The sequence below is a fragment of the Peromyscus californicus genome, unplaced genomic scaffold, assembly GCF_007827085.1.
Source record: "Peromyscus californicus insignis strain IS unplaced genomic scaffold, ASM782708v3 Scaffold_19__1_contigs__length_69161282, whole genome shotgun sequence".
Taxonomy (NCBI): domain Eukaryota; kingdom Metazoa; phylum Chordata; class Mammalia; order Rodentia; family Cricetidae; genus Peromyscus; species Peromyscus californicus.
Window position 1 is genome coordinate 2,132,874 of NW_026294491.1, and position 27,201 is coordinate 2,160,074.

General features: G+C 49.7%; 1 protein-coding gene, 1 long non-coding RNA gene and 1 pseudogene across 3 annotated transcripts; 1 reads left to right on the forward strand and 2 right to left on the reverse strand.

Moving 5' to 3' along the window:
• Nucleotides 1-904: 904 nt before the first annotated feature.
• Nucleotides 905-4,970, reverse strand: LOC128114285 (H-2 class I histocompatibility antigen, Q10 alpha chain-like). 2 transcript variants are annotated; one of them, XM_052744167.1, is made up of 8 exons: nt 4,760-4,970; nt 4,291-4,560; nt 3,809-4,084; nt 2,012-2,287; nt 1,769-1,885; nt 1,559-1,591; nt 1,363-1,410; nt 905-1,224 (listed from the first exon to the last, which is right to left on the reverse strand). In XM_052744167.1, exons 1-8 carry the CDS (start codon nt 4,953-4,955, stop codon nt 1,220-1,222), a joined length of 1,221 nt encoding a protein of 406 aa, XP_052600127.1. In that variant the 5' UTR covers nt 4,956-4,970; the 3' UTR covers nt 905-1,219. The 2 variants fall into 2 exon arrangements, with proteins under 2 accessions (XP_052600127.1, XP_052600128.1); XM_052744168.1 differs by lacking the exon at nt 1,363-1,410.
• A 15-nt stretch (nt 4,971-4,985) lies between these two features.
• LOC128114287 (uncharacterized) lies at nt 4,986-25,616 on the forward strand. The gene is made up of 2 exons (XR_008219739.1): nt 4,986-5,151; nt 20,702-25,616. It is a non-coding gene; the product is annotated as an uncharacterized LOC128114287 (long non-coding RNA).
• Nucleotides 15,853-20,194, reverse strand: LOC128114283 (H-2 class I histocompatibility antigen, Q10 alpha chain-like; annotated as a pseudogene).
• Nucleotides 25,617-27,201: the final 1,585 nt, after the last annotated feature.

Here is a 27,201-nt window from a genome sequence, read left to right on the forward strand (position 1 = left end):
GTTGTTCCTTGTATGACTTGATAGTTTTCTGTATATAAACTACTGATTTGCAGAAGTAAAATTGCAGCAGATTCAAACCACTTCTGAGTGTGTTGTCTGTCTGTCATTCGCCGAATCCTTGCCTTCCTGAATACCCAAGCCCTGGTTCTCCTACGGTCGTGGTACTCCCGGTGGGCCAGTCCATGGCAGCAGGGACCACTCACAGGAACAAGAACAGGCCTAGTCCTCCATACAAACTAAAAAGACAAGAAATAAAGAGAAGACAGGGTGAAGAGCCATGGCCAGGTCAGAGCCCAGGCTGACCTGTCACAGCTGCCCTGGCTGCTCACAATCCTGGGGACAGGACAAGGCTCTGTCATCCCAGTGTCCCTGTGATCACAGACTCTCAGCATGTGGTTCAAGTGATGAAGAGAACAGAGCCAGGTGACAGAGCTGAGGAGTGACCCATGTCACAGCCAACAATGGACTGAGCTCCACCTGGGCACAGTCCTGTTCACACTCAGCTCCCACAGCCTCATCTTGTCCACCAGATACACACAGCACAAAGAACACAGATTCTGGAAGGTTCTCCATAATGCCATTTATTTCCTCCACAAACTCTAAGTATTTCTTTTTTTTTTTTTTTTTTTTTTTTTTAGTATTTTTTTTTTTTTTTTAAAGATTTATTTATTTATTATGTATACAGTATTCTGCCTACATGTAGGCTTGCAGGCCAGAAGAGGGCGCCAGATCTCATTACGGATGGTTGTGAGCCACCATGTGGTTGCTGGGAATTGAACTCAGGACCTCTGGAAGAACAGCCAGTGCTCTTAACCTCTGAGCCATCTCTCCAGCCCCCAACTCTAAGTATTTCAATCATTTAATTTACCCATCAATCCACCTGTCAGATCAAGGACATGAACAATCCAGTTCACATTCAGATTCTTATTTTCAGTGAGGAGTCAGGGGCTGCAGCTCAGGGCAGCATGGAGGTGACAGGAAGGAGATGTCCCCTCCTGTCTGCTGGACCAGGAAGGTTGGCTGTGGAAGGGAACACAGGCAGTGCAGGGACAGGGTCCTGGTGTGCAGGGGGGGCTGGGCTCCCCAGTTCTTCACATGGAGCCCCTAGGGTCACAGCGAACATCAGACACTGTTGCTGAGAGTGAACTGAGGGGCTCAGGATGTCACAGGAGAGACCTGAGCACATCATCTGTCACTCTGTCAGGCCGAGCAGCTGTCTTCACGCTACAAAAAAGAGTCATGAACAATCACTGTGAAGACAACATCCCAACACCCACCACTCACTCAGAGGGGATTCTGGGAGTCCCTGAACCCCAATCATGTCCACTTTGCCCCTCCCCAAATCAGTCCCCAGAGTGTCACCTTTACAGTCTGGGAGAGACACATCAGAGCTCTGGACACTCTCCCTGCCTAGGGTAAAATTATATATAGTCACAGGAAGGTGAAAACATGGCCGCTAGAAGATTTCACTGGAGGAGGTATTATGGGTTGGCAGACCTCCCCAAATACTCTAGCTTTACCTTAAGGGCCTCAGGACAATCCTGCTCCCCACACTTACCTGGAGCCGGAGTATACTTCCTTTTCTTTGAACCTGTGAGAAGAAAAGCTGTGAGAGACCAGGGAAGACCCTGATCCTAGGAAGGTTCCAGAACTGACTGCAGACCCAGGTCAGAGACAGGAGCAATGAGGGGTGTGGATGTTTCCCATTAATGAGGCAGAGCACACTTCTAAAAGGGGCTGAGAGAGAACCAGACCTGCCCTTTCCTACCTGTGTTTCTCCTCATCTTCCTCACAACAGCCACCACAGCAACAATGGCCACAGCTCCAAGGAGAACCAGAACAGCAATGATGATTGCCATGATGGGGACAGTGGACTGAGGAGGCTCTGGAAGGGAAGGACAGGAGGGGAAGTTGAGGGTCATGACCCCAGCTCTCAGCCCTGACCCTGCTCAGGGTCTGCAGAAGGCTCTAGCTTCCCCTAACCCCAGCTCTGTACCCACACCCTCCTTACCCCATCTCAGGGTGAGGGGCTGAGGCAGACCATCATGGTGCACATGGCATGTGTATCTCTGCTCCTCCCCAGAAGGCACCACCACAGCTGCCCACTTCTGGAAGGTTCCATCCCCAGAAGGTCTGGTCTCCACCAGCTCCATGTCCTGAATCAGATCCTCCCCATCCCTCTGCCAGGTCACGGAGATCTCAGCAGGGTAGAAGCCCAGGGCCCAGCACCTCAGGGTGCCGTCTCCTTTCAGTATGGGGTGATGGGTCACATGTGCCTTTGGGGGATCTGTGTGGAAAATTTAAGAAATCCCACAATTAACAAGATAAACAGAAATCTGCAAAGACACAGTTAAACCAATGATGACACTAAACTGTGTCTGTTTGGACAATTCTGTCATCACACTAGTGACCTCAGGTAGAGCTGGTCCCCTCATCACAGAGCTGCACATTTTCCTGGGGGGACTCAGCAGCTAAGAGGGAATCCACATGAGCCAGCAGGTCAGCATGGTCTTCCTCATGTGATGTTCTACAGCGTTAGTTAGGTAGTAAAAGAATGAAGGAATGGAAAATAATTAATGTATATGTTATTAATTCATATCAAAATAAGAAATCAGGTACAAGGGCTCCATGAAGGGTGCCACCAACTCCTGCTGCCACCATTGAGGCAAAACCACTGTGGCCATCTTGCTGACCAGCATAACTGTCTGTCCAAGTGAACAGCCATCACCAAAGTGTGCAGCAGAAATGTGGTGAACCTCTGACACTCAGTCAGAGAAAATGACTCCCCAAGTCCCACCTCTGGGGGACAAGACATAAGGTATTGTCACCAGGACCCCTGGAAGTGTGCTGTGGAGCCCAGTGCAGCACTCTCTGGGACACAGCAGTGCTCACAGGGTGTGTGGATCTTCCCTGTCACTCCTGTCCTGGAGCTGCAGAAGACCCTGTCTCTGAGGAAGTTCAATTCCTAATCCACTGGGACAACACTGTGACTTGTTGGGGCCGAGGGAGAGCAGGAGGGCTCTGGATGTTAATATGGCAGAAAACAGTCTAAGCTCACAGGAACCTTTCTAGTTTAAAGGAAACACTGACTTGTCTAATTATCCAGATTAGCAGTTCCCCCTGGCTCCTGTGGAGACGGATACAGATGATAATAAAGGGGAAAAGAGAGAAACAATATCACCCCAGTGAGGAAGAAAAACTGACTAAAAGCAAAATGACAACTTCAAAAAAAAAAAAAAAAAAAGGAAGGAAGAAAAAAAAGAAAAGGCCCCCCACAATGTAGTATTCACCCAGGGCACCCCATAAGTGCACACGTGACTATTCTAGGAATAGACGTAATTGGGGTGTGAGGGATGTAAACCTCACCCACAGGAATCTGGGAGAATGTATCTTTGGAAAGTTCTAGAACCTATGGAACCAGCCTAGGGTAGGGGCGTCCATGTCTCCCATCAGGTAAAGGAGACTTCCGGTCCTGTCGTGTAAGGCTGACACTCAGATGACAGGACTCAGTTTCCACAGACCCTGGTGTGGGCAGAGACCCCGGCCTGGGAGAGGCCATGGCTGACAGCGGCTGCAGACTGCAGGAGCCACTGTGGTGATGTCGGCATCTCCTCTCCTGACACAGATTTGCAACTGTCCAGGGAGAAGGCTGAGCCTGGGGTCAGTGCGGCCCCTGCCATGCTGGATCAGGAGACCCAGGGACACTGTCTGCCCTGAGACAGGGGCATGACCCCAGCTGAGGGGTTTCTTCTTCCTCAGGACTGAGCCCAGCCCGAGGCAGAGGGAGGAGCTGCCCGCGGCCCTGCACCTGTGCGCTGCAGCGTGTCCTTCCCGATCTCCAGGTAGCTGATCAGCCAGTCCACGCACTCGCCCTCCAGGTAGGCCCTCTGTCTCTCTGCATAACCATCCTGCTCCCACTTGCGCCGGGTGATCTGCGCCGCCGTGTCCGCCGCCGTCCACGTCGTCAGGTCGTCGTTCAGGGCGATGTAACCGCGGCCGTCGTAGGCGAACTGATGGTACCCATGGAGGAGGCGCCCGTCCGACCCCACGTGACAGCCGTACATGAGCTGGATGGTGTGAGAGCCTGCGGGGCCCCGCGGTCAGCCCCGCCCCGGCCCCGCCCACCCGCCCCGGCCCGGCCCCGCCCACCGGCGGACTCCTCTAAACCGAAAGGGAAACCGGGTCCCGGTCCCCGACTCTCCTCCGGAACCTCGGACCCGGGACCCGGGGCGACTCCGGCCCGTACGTAGGGACGTGGAGGGGTCGTGACCTCCGACCCGCGTCACTCACCGCCCTCGCTCTGGTTGTAGTATCGGAGCGCGGTCCTCAGGTTCACTTGGAAAGTCTGCTCGTGGCCCTTGGCGTTCCGTGTGTTCCTCTCCCAATACTCCGGCCCCTCCCGCTCCACCCACGGCGCCCGCGGCTCCATCCTCGGGGTCTCCGCGTCGCTGTCGAAGCGCACGAACTGCGTGTCGTCCACGTAGCCGACTTCCATGTACCGGGGCTCCCCGAGGCCGGGCCGGGACACGATGGTGTAGAAATACCGCAGCGAGTGCGAGCCTGGGGGCGGCGCGCGGTGAGACCCCGACCCTCCTCCCGGACCCCGGGCGGGTGCGCGGGCCGGGAGGGGAGCAGGGCGCGGGGCTCGGGACGCGGTGGAGAAGGGCGGGAGGGTCTGGCCGGGCGACGGGGACGCGGCTTCCCCGGGGCCGCCCCCGCCCTCCCCGCAGGGTCGTTTCCCTCCCGACCCCGCACTCACCCGCGTGGGTCCGGGTCGGGGCCAGGGCGGCCGCCAGCAGCAGGAGCAGCGCGCGCGGAGCCGTCGCCCTCATCTCGGATCTGGGGCGTCTGAGTTCCGCGGGCTGCGTGGACTTTATAACCCGTGACCGCGGCGACGCTGATTGGTTCTCCGCGATCTCGGCACCCAATGGGGGTGAGAACAGGACACTCGTCATCAGTGTCCGGGCAGAAGGACCCGACCCAGGTCAGGAGCTGGAGAAGTGAAACTGGGGACCTGGGGATCCCCAGCCCTGGGCTCCCACCCCAGACCTCACTGCCTGGGGACTGAGATTTTGCTGAACCCTGTGCTGCGGGACGGAGCGATGTTTGTCGTGGTGTCTCTGAGCCGCCTAAGGACAACTGTCTCCTCAGGTTCGTCAGGATGAAACCTAAGAGCACGAAGTGTCCAGGGAAAACACACACAGCACTTGAAATGAATGTTCAGGAAACAGGTGCTGTCGGAGTCCTGGTGACGGTGCGGGGCTGCCGTGGACACCGTCATCGGGAGGTGACTGGAGTTTTCACAGCTCTGGTCAAGGGCTTTTGACACACTGTGTTATCTGTGACTCTCTCCGTGCTGGAGTCCCTACTCACCTCTGCTTTCACTTTCTACTTCTGTTATGTGTGGCTGGGATTTGAAAATACCAAGTCAAAATCCACAGAAAGGAAAGATTTATAAACTTAATTTTTCTCCACATTATTGAACAGGGATGAAACCTCTAATCCCCAGTGTGTACCTCTGCCATGAGAATTACCTCTGCCCGGTGTCCACCCTGCACAGGCCTGAGGAACTCAGGAGCCAACTGTTCTCAGACCCAGGGCTCCACAGGCCTGTGACATTCATCTCCCTCATCTCATTAGTTCATAAAGTGGGAGCGAAGGTTGTAGCTAGTCTTTCTCTGTCCCGCCAGCCTGCTCCCAAACCAGACATGGAGACTTATTAATTATGAAAGCTCACTTGATAGCTTAGGCTTGTTTCTAATTAATTCTTATAACTTAAATTCACTCATATATTTTAATCTACATAACTTTTCCTGGCTTGGTTACCTTTACCTTGTAAGGTCCATGAATGCTGCTTGCTCTGCATCTCTAGCATCTCTAGCTTCTCCTATATGTTATGCTTCCTCAAGTCTCCTGGTGACTCTGCCCTTCTTCCCAGAATCCTCTGTGCCTGGAAATCCTGCCTAGCTATTGGCTGTTCAGCTTTTTTTTTTGGTTTTTCGAGACAGGGTTTCTCTGTGTAGCTTTGCGCCTTTCTTGGAACTCACTTGGTAGCCCAGGCTGGCCTGGAACTCACAGAGATCCGCCTGGCTCTGCCTCCCGAGTGCTGGGATTAAAGGCGTGCGCCACCACCACCCGGCTCTGTTCAGCTTTTTATTAAACGAATGAAAGTGACGTTTCTTCACAGTGTATGAAAAGATTATTTCACAACATTCCCCCATTTCGTCTAAATGAAGAGGAAAGATTTAACTCTAAGGATGGAATATGCATACAGTAAGACCAATTACCAAGTAAGAAATACATTTACAATGTCCGTTCCATTGATATTTGGCAAATTTATATGAAAACATTCCATTATCTATCCTCTCTTGATGAATCCAAACCTTTGTACCTAATTTACTTTCTATCATGACTAAGGGAAACTGTAACTGTAACTATAACTATCTAGTCTTCAACTCCATCAAAGCCCTGAGAAGGATATAATATCACCTGAGTAAACAGGAAGTGCTGAGCAAGCAACTTCCAAAACTATGAAATGACAGAGACATCTGGCTGCCTGGTCAGTCACCCCAGGGTTCTTCTGTAATGCTAGGACATCCATCTTCAGCCTACAGGCCCAGATTATCTGACAGACTTTTCTGTGAAGCAGGAATTTTTGAAGGACTGTCCCGCCTTGTCTTGGCAAAGTTCAACAATCTTTTCCTTTGTGTCCTGCTTGTCCAGTTTGTACAGCACACTGTCAGTAGTTAAGACAAGAGCAGTTTCTTGCCCAAATGGCTGTTCTTGCTCTAGGTGGAAGTTTCTGTGTCCAGCCAACAACTCAAATACCAGGCAGCTGCTTCCCAAATAATTGACTTAGGGGCTTAATATTACTTATGAATTCTTGGCCAATAGATCAGGCTTAGTTCTAACTAGCTCTTACATTTAAATTAACCCATAATTCTTATCTATATTTAGCCATGTGGCTTGGCCCCTTTTCTCAGTACAACATTCTCATCTTGCTTCTTCTGCATCTGGCTGGTGAGTCCTTGACTCCACCCTTCCTCTTCCCAGATTCACCTAATCAGCCCACCCTGCTTATACTTACTGCCTGGCTGCTGGCCAATCAGCATTTAATCAAACCAATCAATTAACAAATCTTTACAGTGTACCAGAGCATTATCCTACAGCTCTTGCCACCTTGAAAGCAAACTCTACATGGAGTTTCTTCGATACCCATCATCTTCTCTGAAGTAAATTTGTTCTGCCAGGAGCAGATGTGTCTCATCATGAAAAGCGTTATGTTATTATAACATTTTAAATGTCATATTCTGTAGGTCTTTGAAGTGTTTGAAGATCACTATCTATCTAAAACCTATCTCTGTATGACCTTGAAAGCATACCTACCATGACCATAAGTTTGATTGTTATAGATGTCTAAGTTAAGGCATTCCTAAGGTATATAGGTTGGTTTAATTCAGGAGTGCCTTCCACAGTCCAGTGTCTCTCAGCAGCTGTAGTTCATTAGCATTCAAAAAAATCAAAATTAACAAGTACCATATAACTCCTTGTGTTATAATATTTCCCATCTTTTCAAGATTTATTCTTTTTTATTACTTCTCTCTTTAAAGACTATTTTTTAAAACTGCTTATTTTTTTGTGACTGTATTCTTTTCTTTATTTTTCTTAAACTTAAGCATACTGATAAACACACTGTAACCTGTTAAGAGGTTTTGTCTGTCTGAACCTGCTTTACTGTGTATCTGTAACCTTTTCTGTCTGCATGAGCAAAACCTTAAACCATTGAGTAGCTTAGCTCATGGTTCACTGGTGGCTCAAGCCTGCATGTAGTGTCCACGAGATGCATTTCTGTACCATGTGAGAGACTGCAGGACTAAGGAGCCGTGTTTGACTCCATTTTTGTATGTTTGGAAACTTTTTTAAAGCTGTCTCAGATCTTATGTAGAAATATGTGCCTGGAGGTTGAGCATCATTTATAGTGAGACTTTCTCTGTCCCTGCTGTCAAATCACAACATGGATACTTATTATTTATTATGGATGCTCACCCTATAGCTTAGGCTTGTTTCTAACTAGTTCTTATAACAAATTAACCCAAATACTTTAATCTAATGTCTTACTTAGGGTTTACTGTTGCTGTGAAGAGACACCATGACCATATATTTCTTATAAAGAAAGTATTTAACTAAGGGATGCTCACTTACAGTTTCAGAGGTTCAGTCCATTATGATCATGAATGGGAGCATGGCAGCATGTTGGCAGACATAGTGCTGGAGCTGTTAGTCCTACATCTTGCTGGCAACAGGAAAGTGACCAACTGTCTCATGGGGGAAGCTTGAGAAAAAGAGACCTCACAGCCTGCCCTCACAATAACACACTTCTGCCAACAGGGCCACACCTCCAAACAGTGCCACTCCCTTTGGGGGCCATTTTCTTTCAAACCATGGCATCTATGTTCTGTTTCATTTGGTTTGTCAAGACAGGGTTTCTCTGTGTAGCCCTGCCTGTCCTGGAACTTAATCTGTAGACTAGGCTGGCCTCCAACTCAGAGATCTCTCTGCCTCTGCCTCTTGAGTGTTGGGATTAAAGGCGTGCACCACCAGGCCTGGCTCTCTTTGTTTTATGAGACAGGTTTTCACTGTGAGACCTGACATATGTGGGCTTCATGGAATCGGTTGTTTGTCGGGCACTGTCTGGACACCCTCAGGCCCTGGTGCCACTGTGGAGCTGGTGCCACTGGCTTAGTTTTCCAACAGCCTCCTTCTGTGTACTTCAGATCACTCTCCTCACACTTGGCCTTGATGCTCACACTGGCACAGCAGCCTGCACCATCCCAGTCCCCAGCAGTGGGCTTCGGACCAATCACTGTCACGCTAGAGTCGTCACATACAAGATGGAACATGATCTCCCACACGGATGCCTTCAGAGGGTCCTGTGTGGAATTCCCACGGGGCAACCATGACCTTGTCATCAGTCATGTTTCTTGACTCTAGCTACAAAGAAAGTTAGTCTGCCTCAGCCTCAGATCCCATAGCACAGTAATGCTGACCTAGGAGCTCAAGGAAGCCATGGACAGGACAAAACACTGAGCCTGTCTTTTCTATGACAGTGAGTCCCTGCTGTGTCCTACATTGGGCTGCTGTCTGCCCTCCATGTTCATTACCTTTGTACAGAGTACACATGTGCCTCACATGGACCTCAGAGGCTCCTGGTTTTACTTGAAAACCTCACAGGACACCAGCCTGTTGGAGTCCTTGCAGACGGGGTCCTGAAATGTGGTGGCAGAGGTGACACACATCCACTGTTGTCCCCTCAGACTGAAAAGTGCTGAGCACTGGGACACTCTTCTCACCCTCACCGTCCGGTGTGCCAGGCTTGCACATGAGGAGAGCAGAATGCATGCCTGGAGCCCTTGAAGGTCAGAAGAGATGTCAGATCCCCTGGAGCTGGAGTTTTGTGTGGTTGTGAACCACCATGTGGGTGCTGAGAACTGAGCCCAGGTCCTCTACGGGACAGGTGCTCTGAACCACACAGCCGACTCTCCAGTCATTCCAAATTAATTTTTTTTTTTTTGGTTTTTCGAGACAGGGTTTCTCTGTGTAGCTTTGCGCCTTTCCTGGAACTCACTTGGTAGCCTAGGCTGGCCTCCAACTCACAGAGATCCGCCTGGCTCTGCCTCCCAAGTGCTGGGATTAAAGGCGTGCGCCACCACCGCCCGGCGCAAATTAATTTTTAAATAATTATCTTTTTTTGTTGTTGTTGTTTGTTTGTTTTTGTTTTTGGAGAAAGGGTTTCCCCGTGTAGTCCTGGCTGTCCCGGAACTCACTCTGTAGACCAGGCTGACCTGGAGCTCAAGAGATCCTCCTGCCTCTGCCTCCTGAATGCTGGGATTAAAGGCGTGCCCTACCCCTGCCCGCTTTAAATAACTATCTTATTGTGTGTTAACAGAAACAATATTTTGTCTGAGAAATAACTATTTTGCAAAACAAGACAACAGAGCAAGAAAAATGCATTTTTTTACACTTCATATTTTCCCACATCCTCTTTTGTCCATTTTGTTTGAAGATCACAGCACTCTCCCGTCTACTTTCACATTTAACCATCATTTTGGTTGAAGTTTATGGAGAAACATCAACTTCATGGCACTGCACAAGAGCTGTTGAAGGAACCAGGCTGACATCATAACAGGCTGTCAGTCTTCTCTCAGAGATCAGGCCTCCAGTTCAGTTTCTTGAGACTTGAGCAAGCAGTTTCTGGGAGGGCCGTGAACAAAAGACATAGTCCTTGCAGTAGCGCCCTTTCTGTACGTACTCTGACTGCTCAAGGTTCAGCCAGGTGTTTACTGTCTGGGACCCCTCACCAACTTAGAGCTACATGAATGGCTCAATGTGAAAATGCCAGGCCAGCCAGCCTCCATGGCAGCTCAAGGACAGAGTCTGGGCCACTGAGTCAGCCCCCATAGTCAGTTCGTGCAAGGCCAGCCAGCCCCCATGGCAGCTCAAGGACAAAGCCCGGGATTTGTCCAGATCTGCCCAAAAATGATAATTGTAACCCCCAACCAATAAATTCAAAGGTTACACACCCTCGCTCAAATCATATGACACCAAGACTCGTACCACCCTGTTTGTGCATTTTCCCTTTAAAAAACCCCTCACCCTGAGAGCTTAGGGCCATCCTCCTCCACTCACTGTGTTGGATGTTAGACGCGGACCAAGCCCGGGCTTGTTATCAATAAACTCTTGTGTGTTTTGCATCAGATATCGGCTCTGTGGTGGTATTGTTTGGGGGTCTTGCGACATGGCCACAACACTGTTATACTTAAAGTCTTCAAATGTTCATGGACCATCAGTTTTGATATAACAATAAAATAACACCTTTAAGCTTTTTCTAAAAAAAAAAAAAGATGTATTTTACTTTATGTATGTGTTTTCCTGTATGTAGGTATGTACAACACATGGTACCTGCTGCCCTAGGAGGTCAGAAGAGAGCATCTGATGCCCTGGAGCTGTACAGGTGCTTGTGAGCTGCCTCATGGGTGCTGGTCCAGGAAAAGGAGGGATGGGTTGATCTGAGGAGAGGGTGGTGCCTGCAGGGAGCAGAGTGAGGCCCATGTGCCCCTCAGTCTTAGTTATATATTGCTGTGATAATCAAAATGAACCTGGTAGAGAAAGGGTTTATTTCATCTTACACTTCCACATCTCAGTCCATCATTTAAGGGATTCAGGGCAGGACCTTGTGGCAGGATCCTGGAGGTGGGAACTGAAGCAGAGGCCATGGAGGGTGCTGCTTACTGGCTTGTTCCTCATGGTTTGCTCATCCTGCTTTCTTATACAAACCAGGACCACTGCCTAGCTGTGGCACCGCCCACAGTCGGCTGGGCAGTCCCATATTAATTATTAAAGAGAAATTTGTCATAGAGTCTTGCCTAAAGGCAAGATGGATGGAGGGATTTCTTCAATTGAGGTTCTTCTCCCCAAATATGTCTAGGTTTATGTCAAAACAAACAAAAACCGCCGGGCGGTGGTGGCGCACGCCTTTAATCCCAGCACTCGGGAGGCAGAGCCAGGCGGATCTCTATGAGTTCGAGGCCGGCTTGGGCTACCAAGTGAGTTCCAGGAAAGGCGCAAAGCTACACAGAGAAACCCTGTCTCGAAAAACCAAAAAAAACAAACAAACAAACAAAAAACAAACAAAAACCAAACAGCACAACCTCCCACTGCCGGGTCACGGGGACTGAGGATTGCCTGGAGGAGTTTGGGGAGGAGTTTTGGGGAGGTATGAGCCCCTCCCCTACCGGAGCATCAGAAACACCCTCCTGGGGGGAGGACCCACTGTTAGGATAGCTGGACTGCAGAGAAGGGGACACAGTGGGTCCCAAATCCATCCTTGTCCCTCAGTCCTGAGGACCTTTCTCTCCCTTGCCTGATGGGTGATGCTGCTGATATAATCACAGGAGACTGATAAAGACAGGGAAAGTGGAGATGTGGGAGAGAAGTGGGATAATTTTCTTCCTTCAGAATGAGCAAATCTGATTTCTGAGGGACTGAGGAGAAATAAGCAGGTAGGTAGAGAGAGATAGGGATAGAGATTGATAGATATGTAGTTAGATGATAGATAGATGGATGATAAACTGATGATAGATCATAGATATATGATAGGAAGGAAGGAAGGAAGGAAGGAAGAAAGAAAGAAAGAAAGAAAGAAAGAAAGAAAAGAAAGAAAGAAAGAAAGAAAAAGAAAAAGAAAGGAAGGAAGGAAGGAAGATAAAGACAGATAATTAAAGAGAATCAGAAGGAGCATTCTTCCTCTCTTTGGACATTCACAATTTCCCTGCTTGCCCAGAGTTCATAAACTTCAGGTCCTGCACAAAGAGACACCAATGGCCTGCACAGCTGGGACAGCATTCAGGGCTGACCTGTGGGGCTGGTCTGTTCTGAGAGTGACATCGGGGAGGACAGGGATGGGGCCTTGGGTCTGGTCTTACTTAGCGTTAGGGTCCATCCCACTTCTAGGTGAGGTGGCTTCTGTATGGAAGGGGATGTAGAGGACAGAATAAGCAATGATAAGATGTATCTTAGTCACTGGTCTACAGCTGTGCAGAGACACCATGGCCAAGGCAACTCTTATAAAATAAAGCATTTAAATAGGGTTTGCTTCCAGTTTTGGAGGCTTAGTCCATTATCATCATGGGGAGCATGGCAGCACACATGCAGGCCTGGTGCAGAACCTGAGGCCTACATCCCCCCATCCCCCACCCCCCCCACCCCCCACCCCCCGAGAAAAGGTTTCTCTGTGAAAAAGTCCTGGCTGTCCTGGAATTCACTCTGTATGTAGATCAGTCTGGCCTGGAACTCACAGAGATCTGCCTGCCTCTGCCTCTGGAGTGCTGGGATTAAAGGCATGCGCCACCAGCGCCCAGCTGAGGGCTACATCCTGATGGAAAGGCAGCTGAAAGAGTTAGACTGGGCTGACATGGGCTTTTGAAACCTCAAAGTCCAGCCACAGTGACACACTTCTTCCAAGAAGGCCACATCTCTAATCCTTCTCATCCTTTCAAAGATGCCCGCTCCCTAGTGACTAAAGATTTCAAGTATGTAACCCCATGGGACCCTTATGGACCCTTTGCCTGCTTGCATGTCTGTGCAGCACGTGACTGCAGTACCCAAGGAGGCCAGAAGAGGACACCAGATCTCGCTGTAGATGGCTATGAGCCACCCTGTTGTTGCTGGGAATTGAACTGAGGACCTCTGGAAGAGCAACCAGTGCTCTTAACCTCTAAGCTATCTCTCCAGTCCCTCTGGTTACATCTTTATTCCAATTTTTTTTTTTTTTTTGGTTTTTCGAGACAGGGTTTCTCGAGACAGGGTTTCTCTGTGTAGCTTTGCGCCTTTCCTGGAACTCACTTGGTAGCCCAGGCTGGCCTCGAACTCACAGAGATCCGCCTGGCTCTGCCTCCCGAGTGCTGGGATTAAAGGCGTGTGCCACCACCGCCTGGCCCACATTTTTATTATGAGCCTTTGAAATAACCACAAAACCTTGTCCTTTGAGATTTTTCCACACATTTACTGAGCCACATTGGGGGGTAAATAGAGTGCCCACCTTGTACACCCCAGGTCCTGGGTTCGATTCCTCAACACCTCCAAAACTAGGGTGGTGGCACACAGGCTGGGCAGTGAGATGACTCCGTGGGTACAGGGGCTTGCCACCAAGTCTGACCATGTGAGTTCAGTCCCCAGAACCCACAGTGGAAAGAGAGAACTGGCTCCCTAAAGTTGTCTTCTGACACTCACCCACAAACACACACACACACACCACGGCTCACCTCATTTGCACACCATACACCTACAGTAATGTTATACATACATAAAATAGTTTAAATTTTTCCTTGACTTTCTTTGCATGGCTTGACCTTAAATCCCTCTGACAGTTTCTCCTCACAATGTGGGTTTTGGACACAGGCAAATCCACCCATTGGAAAGACTGGAGGAAAACTAGACACAATGTATTATTTGTGTTTCTGTGTTCTTTAACATGAAATCTTGTTTCCTCTTTTGATTTTCGTTACATTGATTTACTGATTATGTGAGGGGATGCGTGTGTCATGATGCCTGTGTGAGACCCAGAGGATAACTTCTGGGAGTTGGTTCTTCCCTTCATGTGCCTTCCGTGGGTCGAACTCAGGTCATGAAGCTTGGGGGCAAGTCCCTTCACCCCCTGAGCCGTCTCGATGGTCCCCTTGGAGACCAGTGGGCTTGGACTTTTCCTTTTGAAGGTTCCCTGCATTCCTGGGTTTGGCACACAGGAGATCCGGCCACCCTGACATTAGAAAAGGCATTTCCTGGCCTCACATGCAGCAGCGTTGCTTTGGGTGGCTCTGGAGAACCCCGCCTTCTTGTCCAGGTCCCAGCTGCAGGAGTGTCAGCCAGCTGCTGCCTGGAAGATCCCGTATTTGCACGAGAGCTTGGGTGTCACTGTGTGTTAGTCACTGTGGTCTTTTGAGTGAGATGACCCCTACATCTTGGTCATTTGAATACTCAGTTCCCAGCTGGTGCTGTTTGGGGAGGCTTGGGAGGTGTGGCCTTGGAGGATTGTGTCACTGGGGGGTGTGGTTGGAGATGTGAGTCCTCAGCTGTCCCTGCTGCCAGGCTGTCACTTGCTGCAACACTTCCCTGCCGCGATGGTGATGGACTCTTAACTCTGGAACCCTAAGCCCCAGACAAACCCTTCCTTCTGTGAGTTGTCCTGGACGTGATGTTTATCACAGCAGCAGGTTAGTAACTGATACAGTTGCTTTCCCATTACTGTGATGTAATGCCAGACAGGAAGCCACTTAGGGAGGAGGTTTTATCCTGGCTTATGGTTCGAGGGGATACAGTCCGTCATGGTGGGGAGGCTAGCAGCAGGAGGGGGCTGGTCACACTGAGTCTGCAGTAGGGGATGTTAGTACACAGCCCGCTTTTTCCTCTTTATTCTCTCCAAGACCCTTGCTATGGTATGGGATGGAGCCATCCACACCCAGGGTGAGTCTTGTCTCAGTTAAACCTCCTCTTCTCTCCGCCCACCCACCCTGCCTCCTCCTCCCAACCCAACACCCACTCCCACCCACAAGAAGGCAAACATTCCTTTTAAATAAACTTAGTTCTACAATAGACTCAGCCTGCAAATCCCTGAGTCACCACTGGGGGCAGCACCAGGATTCCCAGAGCCAGGGAGGGGGAGGGGACCTTGGGGAAAACATAGATCCATCAGGACAGACTGAGATGAGACCCTGTGGATCCCTCCTCTCTGCCCATCCTACAACCTGGGTTAGATTCTGAAAGATGGGAAAGAAGGAGAGAACCTCTAGGGAGGGGCCTGAAAGGAGGCAGGACCTAGGGGACTGAAGTTCATCTCCTCAGTCCACAGTCTCCTGAGTTGGACCTTGGGAGACAAGGATGGACAGACACATCTTAATGCTATCACTCAGGGAGCCCAAAGGATAATGAGACAGGGACCACTCACAGGAACAAGAACAGGCCTAGTCCTCCATACAAACTAAAAAGACAAAACAGAGAAGACGGGGTGAAGAGCCATGGCCAAATCAGAGCCCAGGCTGACCTGTCACAGCTGCCCTGGCTGCTCACAGTCCTGGGGACAGGACAAGGCTCTGTCATTCCAGTGTCCCTGTGATCACAGACTCTCAGCATGTGGTTCAAGTGATGAAGAGAACAGAGCCAGGTGACAGAGCTGAGGAGTGACCATGTCACAGCCAGCAATGGACTGAGCTCCACCTGGGCACAGTCCCGTTCACACTCAGCTCCCACAGCCTCATCTTGGCCACCAGGTACACACAGCACAATGAACACAGATTCTGGAAGGTTCTCCATGCTGCCATTTATTTCCTCCACAAGCTCTAAGTATTTCTATCATTTAATTTACCCGCCAATCCACCTGTCAGATCAAGGACATGAACAACCAAGTTTACATTCAGATTCTTATTTTCAGTGGGGAGTCAGGGGCTGCAGCTCAGGACAGCATGGAGATGACAGGATGGAATGTACCCTCCTGTCTGCTGAACCAGGAAGTTTGGCTGTGGAAGGGAACAGGGCAGCAGGGACAGGGTCCTGGTGTACAGGGGTGGCCGGGCTCCTCAGTTCTTCACATGGAGCCCACAGGGTCACAGGGAACATCAGACATTGTTGCTGAGAGTGAACTGAGGGGCTCAGGACGTCACAGGAGAGACCTGAGCACATCTCTGTCACTCTGTCAGGCCGGGCAGCTGTCTTCACGCTACAAACAAGAGTCATGAACAATCACTGTGAAGACAAAATCCCAACAACCCACCACTCACTCAGAGGGGATTCTGGGAGTCCCTGAACCCCAATCATGTCCACTTTGCCCCTCCCCAAATCAGTCCCCAGAGTGTCACCTTTACAGTCTGGGAGAGATACATCAGAGCTCTGGGCACTGTCCCTGCCTAGGGTAAAATTATATATAGTCACAGGAAGGTGAAAACATGGCCTCTAGAAGATTTCACTGGAGGAGGTATTATGAGTTGACTGAGCTCCCTAAATACTCCAGCTTCATTCCAAGGACCTCAGGGACAATCTTGCTCCCCACACTTACCTGGAGCCAGAGCATAGTTCCCTCCTTTTCCACCTGTGAGAAGAAAAGCTGTGAGAGATCAGGGAAGACCTGACCCTAGGAAGGTTCCAGAACTGACAGCAGACCCAGGTCAGAGACAGGAGCAATGAGGGGTGTGGATGTTTCCCATTAATGAGGCAGAGCACACTTCTAAAAGGGGCTGAGAGAGAACCAGACCTGCCCTTTCCTACCTGTGTTTCTCCTCCTCTTCCTCACAACAGCCACCACAGCAACAACGGCCACAGCTCCAAGGAGAAGCAGAACAACAATGATTGCCACAATGGGGACAGTGATGGGGACAGTGGACTGAGGTGGTTCTGGGAAGGTAAGGGGGAGGAAGGGAAAGTGGAGGTCATGACCCCAGCTCTTGGCCATGACCTCATGGTCTGCAGAAGGTTTCAGCTTCCCCTGACCCCAGCTCTGTACCCACACCCTCCTTACCCCATCTCAGGGTGAGAGGCTCAGGCAGGCCCTCATGGTGCACATGGCATGTGTAATTCTGCTCCTCCCCAGAAGGCACCACCACAGCTGCCCAAATCTGGAAGGTTCCATCCCCAGAAGGTCTGATCTCCACCAGCTCCATGTCCTAAGTCTGTTCCTCCTCCTCCCTCTGCCAGGTCAGGGTGATGAAGGCAGGGTAGAAGCCCAGGGCCCAGCACCTCAGGGTGACTTTCCCTTCAGGGCCAGGATGATGGGTCACATGTGCCTTTGGGGGATCTGTGTAGAAGATTTAAGAAATCCCTCACTTAGCCGGGCGGTGGTGGCGCACGATTTAATCCCAGCACTCGGGAGGCAGAGGCAGGCAGATCTCTGTGAGTTCGAGGCCAGCCTGGTCTACAGAGCAAGATCCAGGAAAGGCTCAAAGCTACACAGAGAAACCCTGTCTTGAAAAACAAAAACAAAAACAACAACAAAAAAAATCCCTCACTTAACAAGATAAAGTGAAATCTGCAAAGACAAAGTTAAACCAATGATGACACTAAACTGTGTCTGTTTGGACAATTCTGTCATCACACTAGTGACCTCAGGTAGAGCTGGTCCCCTCATCACAGAGCTGCACATTTTCCTGGGGGGACTCAGTAACTAAGAGGGAATCCACAAAGCCAGCAGGTCAGCATGGTCTTCCTCATGTGATGTTCTACAGCGTTAGTTAGGTAGTAAAAGAATGAAGGAATGGAAAATAATTAATTTATGTTATTAATTCATATCAAAATAAGAAATCAGGTACAAGGGCTCCATGAAGGGTGCCACCAACTCCTGCTGCCACCATTGAGGCACAAGCACTGTGGCCATCTTGCTGACCAGCATAACTGTCTGTCCAAGTGAACAGCCATCACCAAAGTGTGCAGCAGAAATGTGGAGAACCTCTGACACTCAGTCAGAGAAAATGACTCCCCAACTCCTGCCTCTGGAGACAAGATACAAGGCATTGTCACCAGGACCCCTGGAAGTGTGCTGTGGAGCCCAGTGCAGCACTTCCTGGGACACAGCGATGCTCACAGGGGTGTGTGGATCTTCCCTGTCACTCCTGTCCTGGAGCTGCAGAAGACGCTGTCTCTGAGGAAGTTCAATTCCTAATCCACTGGGACAACACTGTGACTTGTTGGGGCTGAGGGAGAGCAGGAGGGCTCTGGATGTTAATATGGCAGAAAACAGTCTCACAGGAACCTTTCTAGTTTAAAGGAAACACTGACTTGTCTAATTATCCAGATTAGCAGTTCCCCTGGCTCCTGGAGACTGAAACAAATGATAATAGAAGAGGAGGGAGAATACTATCCCAGTGAGGAAGAACTACTGACTAAAAGCAAAATAATATCAGGGAGAGAGTGGCGGGGAGAGAAATTTCCACAATTTAGTAATCACTCAGGGCACCTCATAAGTGCACATGTGACTATTCTAGGAATAGACGGAATAGGGGTGTGTGAGGGATGCAAACCTCAGCCACAGGGATTTGGGAGAATGTACTCTTGGGAAAGTTCTAGAAACTATGGAACCAGCCTAGGGTAGGGGCGTCCATGTCTCCCATCAGGTAAAGGAGACTCCCTGTCCTGTCGTGTAAGGCTGACACACTCAGATGACAGGACTCAGTTTCCACAGACCCTGGTGTGGGCAGAGACCCCGGCCTGGGAGAGGCCATGGCTGACAGCGGCTGCAGACTGCAGGAGCCACTGTGGTGATGTCGGGATCTCCTCTCCCTCCTCCTGACACAGATTTGCAACTGTCCAGGGAGAAGGCTGAGCCTGGGGGTCAGTGCGGCCCCTGCCATGCTGGATCAGGAGACCCAGGGACACTGTCTGCCCTGAGACAGGGGCATGACCCCAGCTGAGGAGGTTTCTTCTTCCTCAGGACTGAGCCCAGCCCGAGGCAGAGGGAGGAGCTGCCCGCGGCCCTGCACCTGTGCGCTGCAGCGTGTCCTTCCCGATCTCCAGTTATCTGCGCAGCCACTCCACGCACGCGCCCTCCAGGTAGGCCCTGTATCTCTCTGCCTCACCAGTCTGCTCCCACTTGCGCCGGGTGATCTGCGCCGCCGTGTCCGCCGCCGTCCACGTCGTCAGGTCGTCGTTCAGGGAGATGTAATCGCGGCCGTCGTAGGCGTACTGACTGTACCCGCGGAGGAGGCGCCCGTCCGACCCCACGTGACAGCCGTACATCCACTGGAAGGTGTGAGAGCCTGCGGGGACCCCGCGGTCAGCTCCGCCCACCCGCGGTCAGCCCCGCCCACGCGCGGCCAGCACCGCCCCGGCCCCGCCCACCCGCGGACTCCTCTAAACCGAAAGGGAAACCGGTTCCGGTCCCCGACTCTCCTCCCGAACCTCGGACCCGGGACCCGGGGCGACTCCGGCCCGTACGTAGGGACGTGGAGGGGTCGTGACCTCCGACCGGCGTCACTCACCGCCCTCGCTCTGGTTGTAGTAGCCGAGCGCGGTCTTCAGGTTCCCTCGGAAAGTCTGCTCGGTGATCTTGACGTTCCCTGTCTCCCTCTCCCAATACTCCGGCCCCTCCCGCTCCATCCACGGCGCCCGCGGCTCCATCCTCGGGGTCTCCGCGTCGCTGTCGAAGCGCACGAACTGCGTGTCGTCCACGTAGCCGACTTCCACGTACCGGGGCTCCCCGAGGCCGGGCGGGGACACGATGGTGGAGAAATACCGCAGCGAGTGCGAGCCTGGGGGCGGCGCGCGGTGAGACCCCGACCCTCCTCCCGGACCCCGGGCGGGTGCGCGGGCCGGGAGGGGCGCAGGGCGCGGGGCTCGGGACGCGGTGGAGAAGGGCGGGAGGGTCTGGCCGGGCGACGGGGACGCGGCTTCCCCAGGGCCGCCCCCGCCCTCCCCGCAGGGTCGTTTCCCTCCCGACCCCGCACTCACCCGCGCGGGTCCGGGTCGGGGCCAGGACGGCCGCCAGCAGCAGGAGCAGCGTGCGCGGAGCCATCGCACCCATCTCGGATCTGGGGCGTCTGAGTTCCGCGGGCTGCGTGGACTTTATAACCCGTGACCGCGGCGACGCTGATTGGTTCTCCGGGATCTCGGCACCCAATGGGGGTGAGAACAGGACACTCGTCATCAGTGTCCGGGCAGAAGGACCCGACCCAGGTCAGGAGCTGGAGAAGTGAAACTGGGGACCTGGGGATCCCCAGCCCTGGGCTCCCACCCCAGACCTCACCGCCTGGGGACTGAGACTTTGCTGAACCCTGTGCTGCGGGACGGAGCGCTGTTTGTCGTGGTGTCTCTGAGCCGCCTAAGGACAACTGCTCCTCAGGTTAGTCAGGATGAAACCTAAGAGCACGAAGTGTCCAGGGAAAACACACACAGCACTTAAAATGAATGTTCAGAAAACAGGTGCTGTCGGAGTCCTGGTGAGGGTGCGGGGCTGCCGTGGACACCGTCATCGGGAGGTGACTGGAGTTTTCACAGCTCTGGTCAAGCGCTTTTGTCCCTGTGTTATGTGACTCTCCGTGCTGGAGTCCCTACTCACCTCTGCTTTCACTTTCTACTTCAGTTATGTGTGGCTGGGATTTGAAGACATCAAGTCAAAATCCACAGAAACAAAAAAGACTAATTAATTTTTCTCCGCACTACTCAACAGGGATGAAACCTCAAATCCCCAGTGTGTACCTCTGCCATGAGAATTACCTCTGCCCGGTGTCCACAGTGCACAGGCCTGAGAAACTCAGAAGCCAACTGTTATCAGACCCAGGGCTCCACAGGCCTGTGACATTCATCTCCCTCATCTCATCGGCTCATAAAGTGTGAGTGAAGATTGTAGCTAGTCTTTCTCTGTCCCGCCAGCCTGCTCCCAAACCAGACATGGAGACTTATTAATTATGAAAGCTCACTTGATAGCTTAGGCTTGTTTCTAATTAATTCTTATAACTTAAATTCACTCATATGTTTTAATCTACATTCCTTTTCCTGGCTTGGTTACTTTTACCTTGTAAAGCCCATGAATGCTGCTTGCTCTGTGTCTCTAGCTTCTCCTATATGTTATGCTTCCTCAACGTCTCCTGGTGACTCTACCCTTCTTCCCAGAGTCCTCTGTACCTGGAAATCCTGCCTAGCTATTGGCTGTTCAGCTTTTTATTAAACAAATGAAAGTGACGTTTCTTCACAGTGTATGAAAAGATTATTGCACAACATTCCCCCCTTTTGTCTAAATGAAGAGGAAAGATTTTAACTCTAAGGATGGAATATGCATACAGTAAGACCAATTACCAAGTAAGAAATACACTTACAATGTCCGTTCCATTGATATTTGGCAAATTTATATGAAAACATTCCATTATCTGTCCTCTCTTGATGAATCCAAACTTTTGTACCTAATTTACTTTCTATCATGACTAAGGGAAACTGTAACTATAACTATCTAGTCTTCAACTCCATCAGAGACCTGAGAAGGATATAATATCACCTGAGTAAACAGGAAGTGCTGAGCAAGCAACTTCCAAAACTATGAAATGACAGAGACATCTGGCTGCCTGGTCAGTCACCCCAGGGTTCTTCTGTAATGCTAGGACATCCATCTTCAGCCTGCAGGCCCAGATTATCTGACAGACTTTTCTGTGAAGCAGGAATTTTTGAAGGACTGTCCACCTTGTCTTGGCAAAGTTCAACAATCTTTTCCTTTGTGTCCTGCTTGTCCAGTTTGTACAGCACACTGTCAGTAGTTAAGACAAGAGCAGTTTCTTGCCCAAATGGCTGTTCTTGCTCTAGGTGGAAGTTTCTGTGTCCAGCCAACAACTCAAATACCAGGCAGCTGCTTTCAAATAATTGACGTAGGGGCTTAATATTACTTATGAATTCTTGGCCAATAGATCAGGCTTAGTTCTAACTAGCTCTTACATTTAAATTAACCCATAATTCTTATCTATATTTAGCCATGTGGCTTGGCACCTTTTCTCAGTACAACATTCTCATCTTGCTTCTTCTGCATCTGGCTGGTGAGTCCTTGACTCCACCCTTCCTCTTCCCAGAATTCTCCTAGTCAGCCCACCCTGCTTATACTTACTGCCTGGCTGCTGGCCAATCAGCATTTAATCAAACCAATCAATTAACAAATCTTTACAGTGTACCAGAGCATTATCCTACAGCTCTTGCCACCTTGAAAGCAAACTCTACATGGAGTTTCTTCGATACCCATCATCTTCTCTGAAGTAAATTTGTTCTGCCAGGAGCAGATGTGTCTCATCATGAAAAGCGTTATGTTATTATAACATTTTAAATGTCATATTCTGTAGGTCTTTGAAGTGTTTGAAGATCACTATCTATCTAAAACCTATCTCTGTATGACCTTGAAAGCATACCTACCATGACCATAAGTTTGATTGTTATAGATGTCTAAGTTAAGGCATTCCTAAGGTATATAGGTTGGTTTAATTCAGGAGTGCCTTCCACAGTCCAGTGTCTCTCAGCAGCTGTAGTTTGTTCATTAGCATTCAAAAAAATCAAAATTAACAAGTACCATATAACTCCTTGTGTTATAATATTTCCCATCTTTTCAAGATTTATTCTTTTTTATTACTTCTTTCTTTAAAGACTATTTTTTAAAACTGCTTATTTTTTTATGACTGTATTCTTTTCTTTATTTTTCTTAAACTTAAGCATACTGTTAAACACACTGTAACCTGTTTAGAGGTTTTGTCTGTCTGAACCTGCTTTACTGTGTATCTGTAACCTTTTCTGTCTGCATGAGCAAAACCTTAAACCATTGAGTAGCTTAGCTCATGGTTCACTGGTGGCTCAAGCCTGCATGTAGTGTCCACGAGATGCATTTCTGTACCATGTGAGAGGCTGCAGGACTAAGGAGCCGTGTTTGACTCCATTTTTGTATGTTTGGAAACTTTTTTAAAGCTGTCTCAGGTCTTATGTAGAAATATGTGCCTGGAGGTTGAGCATCATTTATAGTGAGACTTTCTCTGTCCCTGCTGTCAAATCACAACATGGATACTTATTATTTATTATGGAAGCTCACCCTATAGCTTAGGCCTGTTTCTAACTAGTTCTTATAACAAATTAACCCAAATACTTTAATCTAATGTCTTACTTAGGGTTTACTGTTGCTGTGAAGAGACACCATGACCATATATTTCTTATAAAGAAAGTATTTAACTAAGGGATGCTCGCTTACAGTTTCAGAGGTTCAGTCCATTATGATCATGAATGGGAGCATGGCAGCATGTTGGCAGACATAGTGCTGGAGCTGTTAGTCCTACATCTTGCAGGAAACAGGAAAGTGACTGACTGTCACATGGGGGAAGCTTGAGAAAAAGAGACCTCACAGCCTGCCCTCACAATAACACACTTCTGCCAACAAGGCCACACCTCCAAACAGTGCCACTCCCTTTGGGGGCCATTTTCTTTCAAACCATGGCATCTATGTTCTGTTTCATTTGGTTTGTCAAGACAGGGTTTCTCTGTGTAGCCCTGCCTGTCCTGGAACTTAATCTGTAGACTAGGCTGGCCTCCAACTCAGAGATCTCTCTGCCTCTGCCTCTTGAGTGTTGGGATTAAAGGCGTGCACCACCAGGCCTGGCTCTCTTTGTTTTATGAGACAGCTTTTCACTGTGAGACCTGACATATGTGGGCTTCATGGAATCGGTTGTTTGTCGGGCACTGTCTGGACACCCTCAGGCCCTGGTGACAATGTGGAGCTGGTGCCACTGGCTTAGTTTTCCAACAGCCTCCTTCTGTGTACTTCAGATCACTCTCCTCACACTTGGCCTTGATGCTCACACTGGCACAGCAGCCTGCACCATCCCAGTCCCCAGCAGTGGGCTTCGGACCAATCACTGTCACTCCAGAGTCGTCACATACAAGATGCAACATGATCTCCCTCACGGATGCCTTCAGAGAGTCCTGTGTGAAATTCCCACTGGGCAACCATGACCTTGTCATCAGTCATGTTTCTTGACTCTAGCTACAAAGAAACTCAGTCTGCCTCAGCCTCTGATCCCACAGCACAGTAATGCTGACCTAGGAGCTCAAGGAAGCCATGGATAGGACAAAACACTGAGCCTGTCTTTTCTATGACAGTGAGTCCATGCTGTGTCCTACATTGGGCTGCTGTCTGCCCTCCATGTTCATTACCATTGTACAGAGTACACATGTGCCTCACATGGACTTCAGAGGCTCCTGGTTTTACTTGAAAACCTCACAGGACACCAGCCTGTTGGAGTCCTTGCAGACGGGGTCCTGAAATGTGGTGGCAGAGGTGACACACATCCACTGTTGTCCCCTCAGACTGAAAAGTGCTGAGCACTGGGACACTCTTCTCACCCTCACTGTCCAGTGTGCCAGGCTTGCACATGAGGAGAGCAGAATGCATGCCTGGAGCCCTTGAAGGTCAGAAGAGATGTCAGATCCCCTGGAGTTTTGTGTGGTTGTGAACCACCATGTGGGTGCTGAGAACTGAGCCCAGGTCCTCTACAGGACAGGTGCTCTGAACCACACAGCCAACTCTCCAGTCATTCCAAATTAATTTTTAAATAATTATCTTTTTTGTTGTTGTTGTTTGTTTCTTTTTGTTTTTGGAGAAAGGGTTTCCCCGTGTAGTCCTGGCTGTCCCGGAACTCACTCTGTAGACCAGGCTGGCCTGGAGCTCAAGAGATCCTCCTGCCTCTGCCTCCTGAATGCTGGGATTAAAGGCGTGCCCTACCCCTGCCCGCTTTAAATAACTATCTTATTGTGTGTTAACAGAAACAATATTTTGTCTGAGAAATAACTATTTTGCAAAACAAGACAACAGAGCAAGAAGAATGCATTTTTTTACACTTCATATTTTCCCACGTCCTCTTTTGTCCATTTTGTTTGAAGATCACAGCACTCTCCCATCTACTTTCACATTTAACCATCATTTGGTTGAAATTTATGGGGAAACATAAACTTCATGGCACTGCACAAGAGCTGTTGAAGGAACCAGGCTGACATCATAACAGGCTGTCAGTCTTCTCTCAGAGATCAGGCCTCCAGTTCAGTTTCTTGAGACTTGAGCAAGCAGTTTCTGGGAGGGCCGTGAACAAAAGACATAGTCCTTGCAGTAGCGCCCTTTCTGTACGTACTCTGACTGCTCAAGGTTCAGCCAGGTGTTTACTGTCTGGGACCCCTCACCAACTTAGAGCTACATGAATGGTTCAATGTGAAAATGCCAGGCCAGCCAGCCTCCATGGCAGCTCAAGGACAGAGTCTGGGCCACTGAGTCAGCCCCCATAGTCAGTTCGTGCCAGGCCAGCCAGCCCCCATGGCAGCTCAAGGACAAAGCCCGGGATTTGTCCAGATCTGCCCAAAAATGATAACTGTAACCCCCAACCAATAAATTCAAAGGTTACACACCCTCGCTCAAATCATATGACACCAAGACTCGTACCACCCTGTTTGTGTATTTTCCCTTTAAAAAACCCCTCACCCTGAGAGCTTAGGGCCGTCCTCCTCCACCCACTGTGTTGGATGTTAGACACGGACCAAGCCCGGGCTTGTTATCAATAAACTCTTGTGTGTTTTGCATCAGATATCGGCTCTGTGGTGGTGTTGTTTGGGGGTCTCGCGACATGGCCACAACACTGTTATACTTAAAGTCTTCAAATGTTCATGGACCATCAGTTTTGATATAACAATAAAATAACACCTTTAAGCTTTTTCTAAAAAAAAAAAAAGATGTATTTTACTTTATGTATGTATTTTCCTGCATGTAGGTATGTACAACACATGGTGCCTGCTGCCCTAGGAGGTCAGAAGAGAGCATCTGATGCCCTGGAGCTGTACAGGTGCTTGTGAGCTGCCTCATGGGTGCTGGTCCAGGAAAAGGAGGGATGGGTTGATCTGAGGAGAGGGTGGTGCCTGCAGGGAGCAGAGTGAGACCCATGTGCCCCTCAGTCTTAGTTATATATTGCTGTGATAATCAAAATGAACCTGGTAGAGAAAGGGTTTTTTTCATCTTACACTTCCACATCTCAGTCCATCATTTAAGGGATTCAGGGCAGGACCTTGTGGCAAGATCCTGGAGGTGGGAACTGAAGCAGAGGCCATGGAGGGTGCTGCTTACTGGCTTGTTCCTCATGGTTTGCTCATCCTGCTTTCTTATACAAACCAGGACCACTGCCTAGCTGTGGCACCGCCCACAGTCGGCTGGGCAGTCCCATATTAATTATTAAAGAGAAATTTGTCATAGAGTCTTGCCTAAAGGCAAGATGGATGGAGGGATTTCTTCAATTGAGGTTCTTCTCCCCAAATATGTCTAGGTTTGTGTCAAAACAAACAAAAACCAAACAGCGCAACCTCCCACGGCCGGGTCACGGGGACTGAGGATTGCCTGGAGGAGTTTGGGGAGGATGTGTATGAGCCCCTCCCCTACCGGAGCATCAGAAACACCCTCCTGGGGGGAGGACCCACTGTTAGGATAGCTGGACTGCAGAGAAGGGGACACAGTGGGTCCCAAATCCATCCTTGTCCCTCAGTCCTGAGGACCTTTCTCTCCCTTGCCTGATGGGTGATGCTGCTGATATAATCACAAGAGACTGATAAAGACAGGGAAAGTGGAGATGTGGGAGAGAAGTGGGATAATTTTCTTCCTTCAGAATGAGCAAATCTGATTTCTGAGGGACTGAGGAGAAATAAGCAGGTAGGTAGGTAGGTAGAGAGACATAGGGATAGAGATTGATAGATATGTAGTTAGATGATAGATAGATGGATGATAAACTGATGATAGAGCATAGATATATGATAGGAAGGAAGGAAGAAAGAAAGAAAGAAAGAAAAAGAAAAAGAAAAAAAGAAAGGAAGGAAGAAAGGAAGATAAAGACAGAGAATTAAGGAGAATCAGAAGGAGCATTCTTCCTCTCTTTGGACATTCACAATTTCCCTTCTTGCCCAGAGTTCATAAACTTCAGGTCCTGCACAAAGAGACACCAATGGCCTGCACACCTGGGGCAGCATTCAGGGCTGACCTGTGGGGCTGGTCTCTTCTGAGAGTGACATCGGGGAGGACAGGGATGGGGCCTTGGGTCTGGTCTTACTTAGCGTTAGTGTCCATTCCACTTCTAGGTGAGGTGGCTTCTGTATGGAAGGGGATGTAGAGGACAGAATAAGCAATGATAA

What these genes read in the sequence shown, in the direction of transcription:
- LOC128114285 (XM_052744167.1), bottom strand. Translation starts at nt 4,955, where the DNA reads ATGACGAGTGTCCTGTTCTCACCCCCATTGGGTGCCGAGATCGCGGAG. An exon ending in CCCGACCCGGACCCACGCGG is followed by an intron (nt 4,561 to 4,759) that starts GTGAGTGCGGGG and finishes CGCCGCCCCCAG; the next exon opens with GCTCGCACTCGCTGCGGTAT. An exon ending in GAAGATGAGGAGAAACACAG is followed by an intron (nt 1,592 to 1,768) that starts GTAGGAAAGGGC and finishes TTCTTCTCACAG; the next exon opens with GTTCAAAGAAAAGGAAGTAT.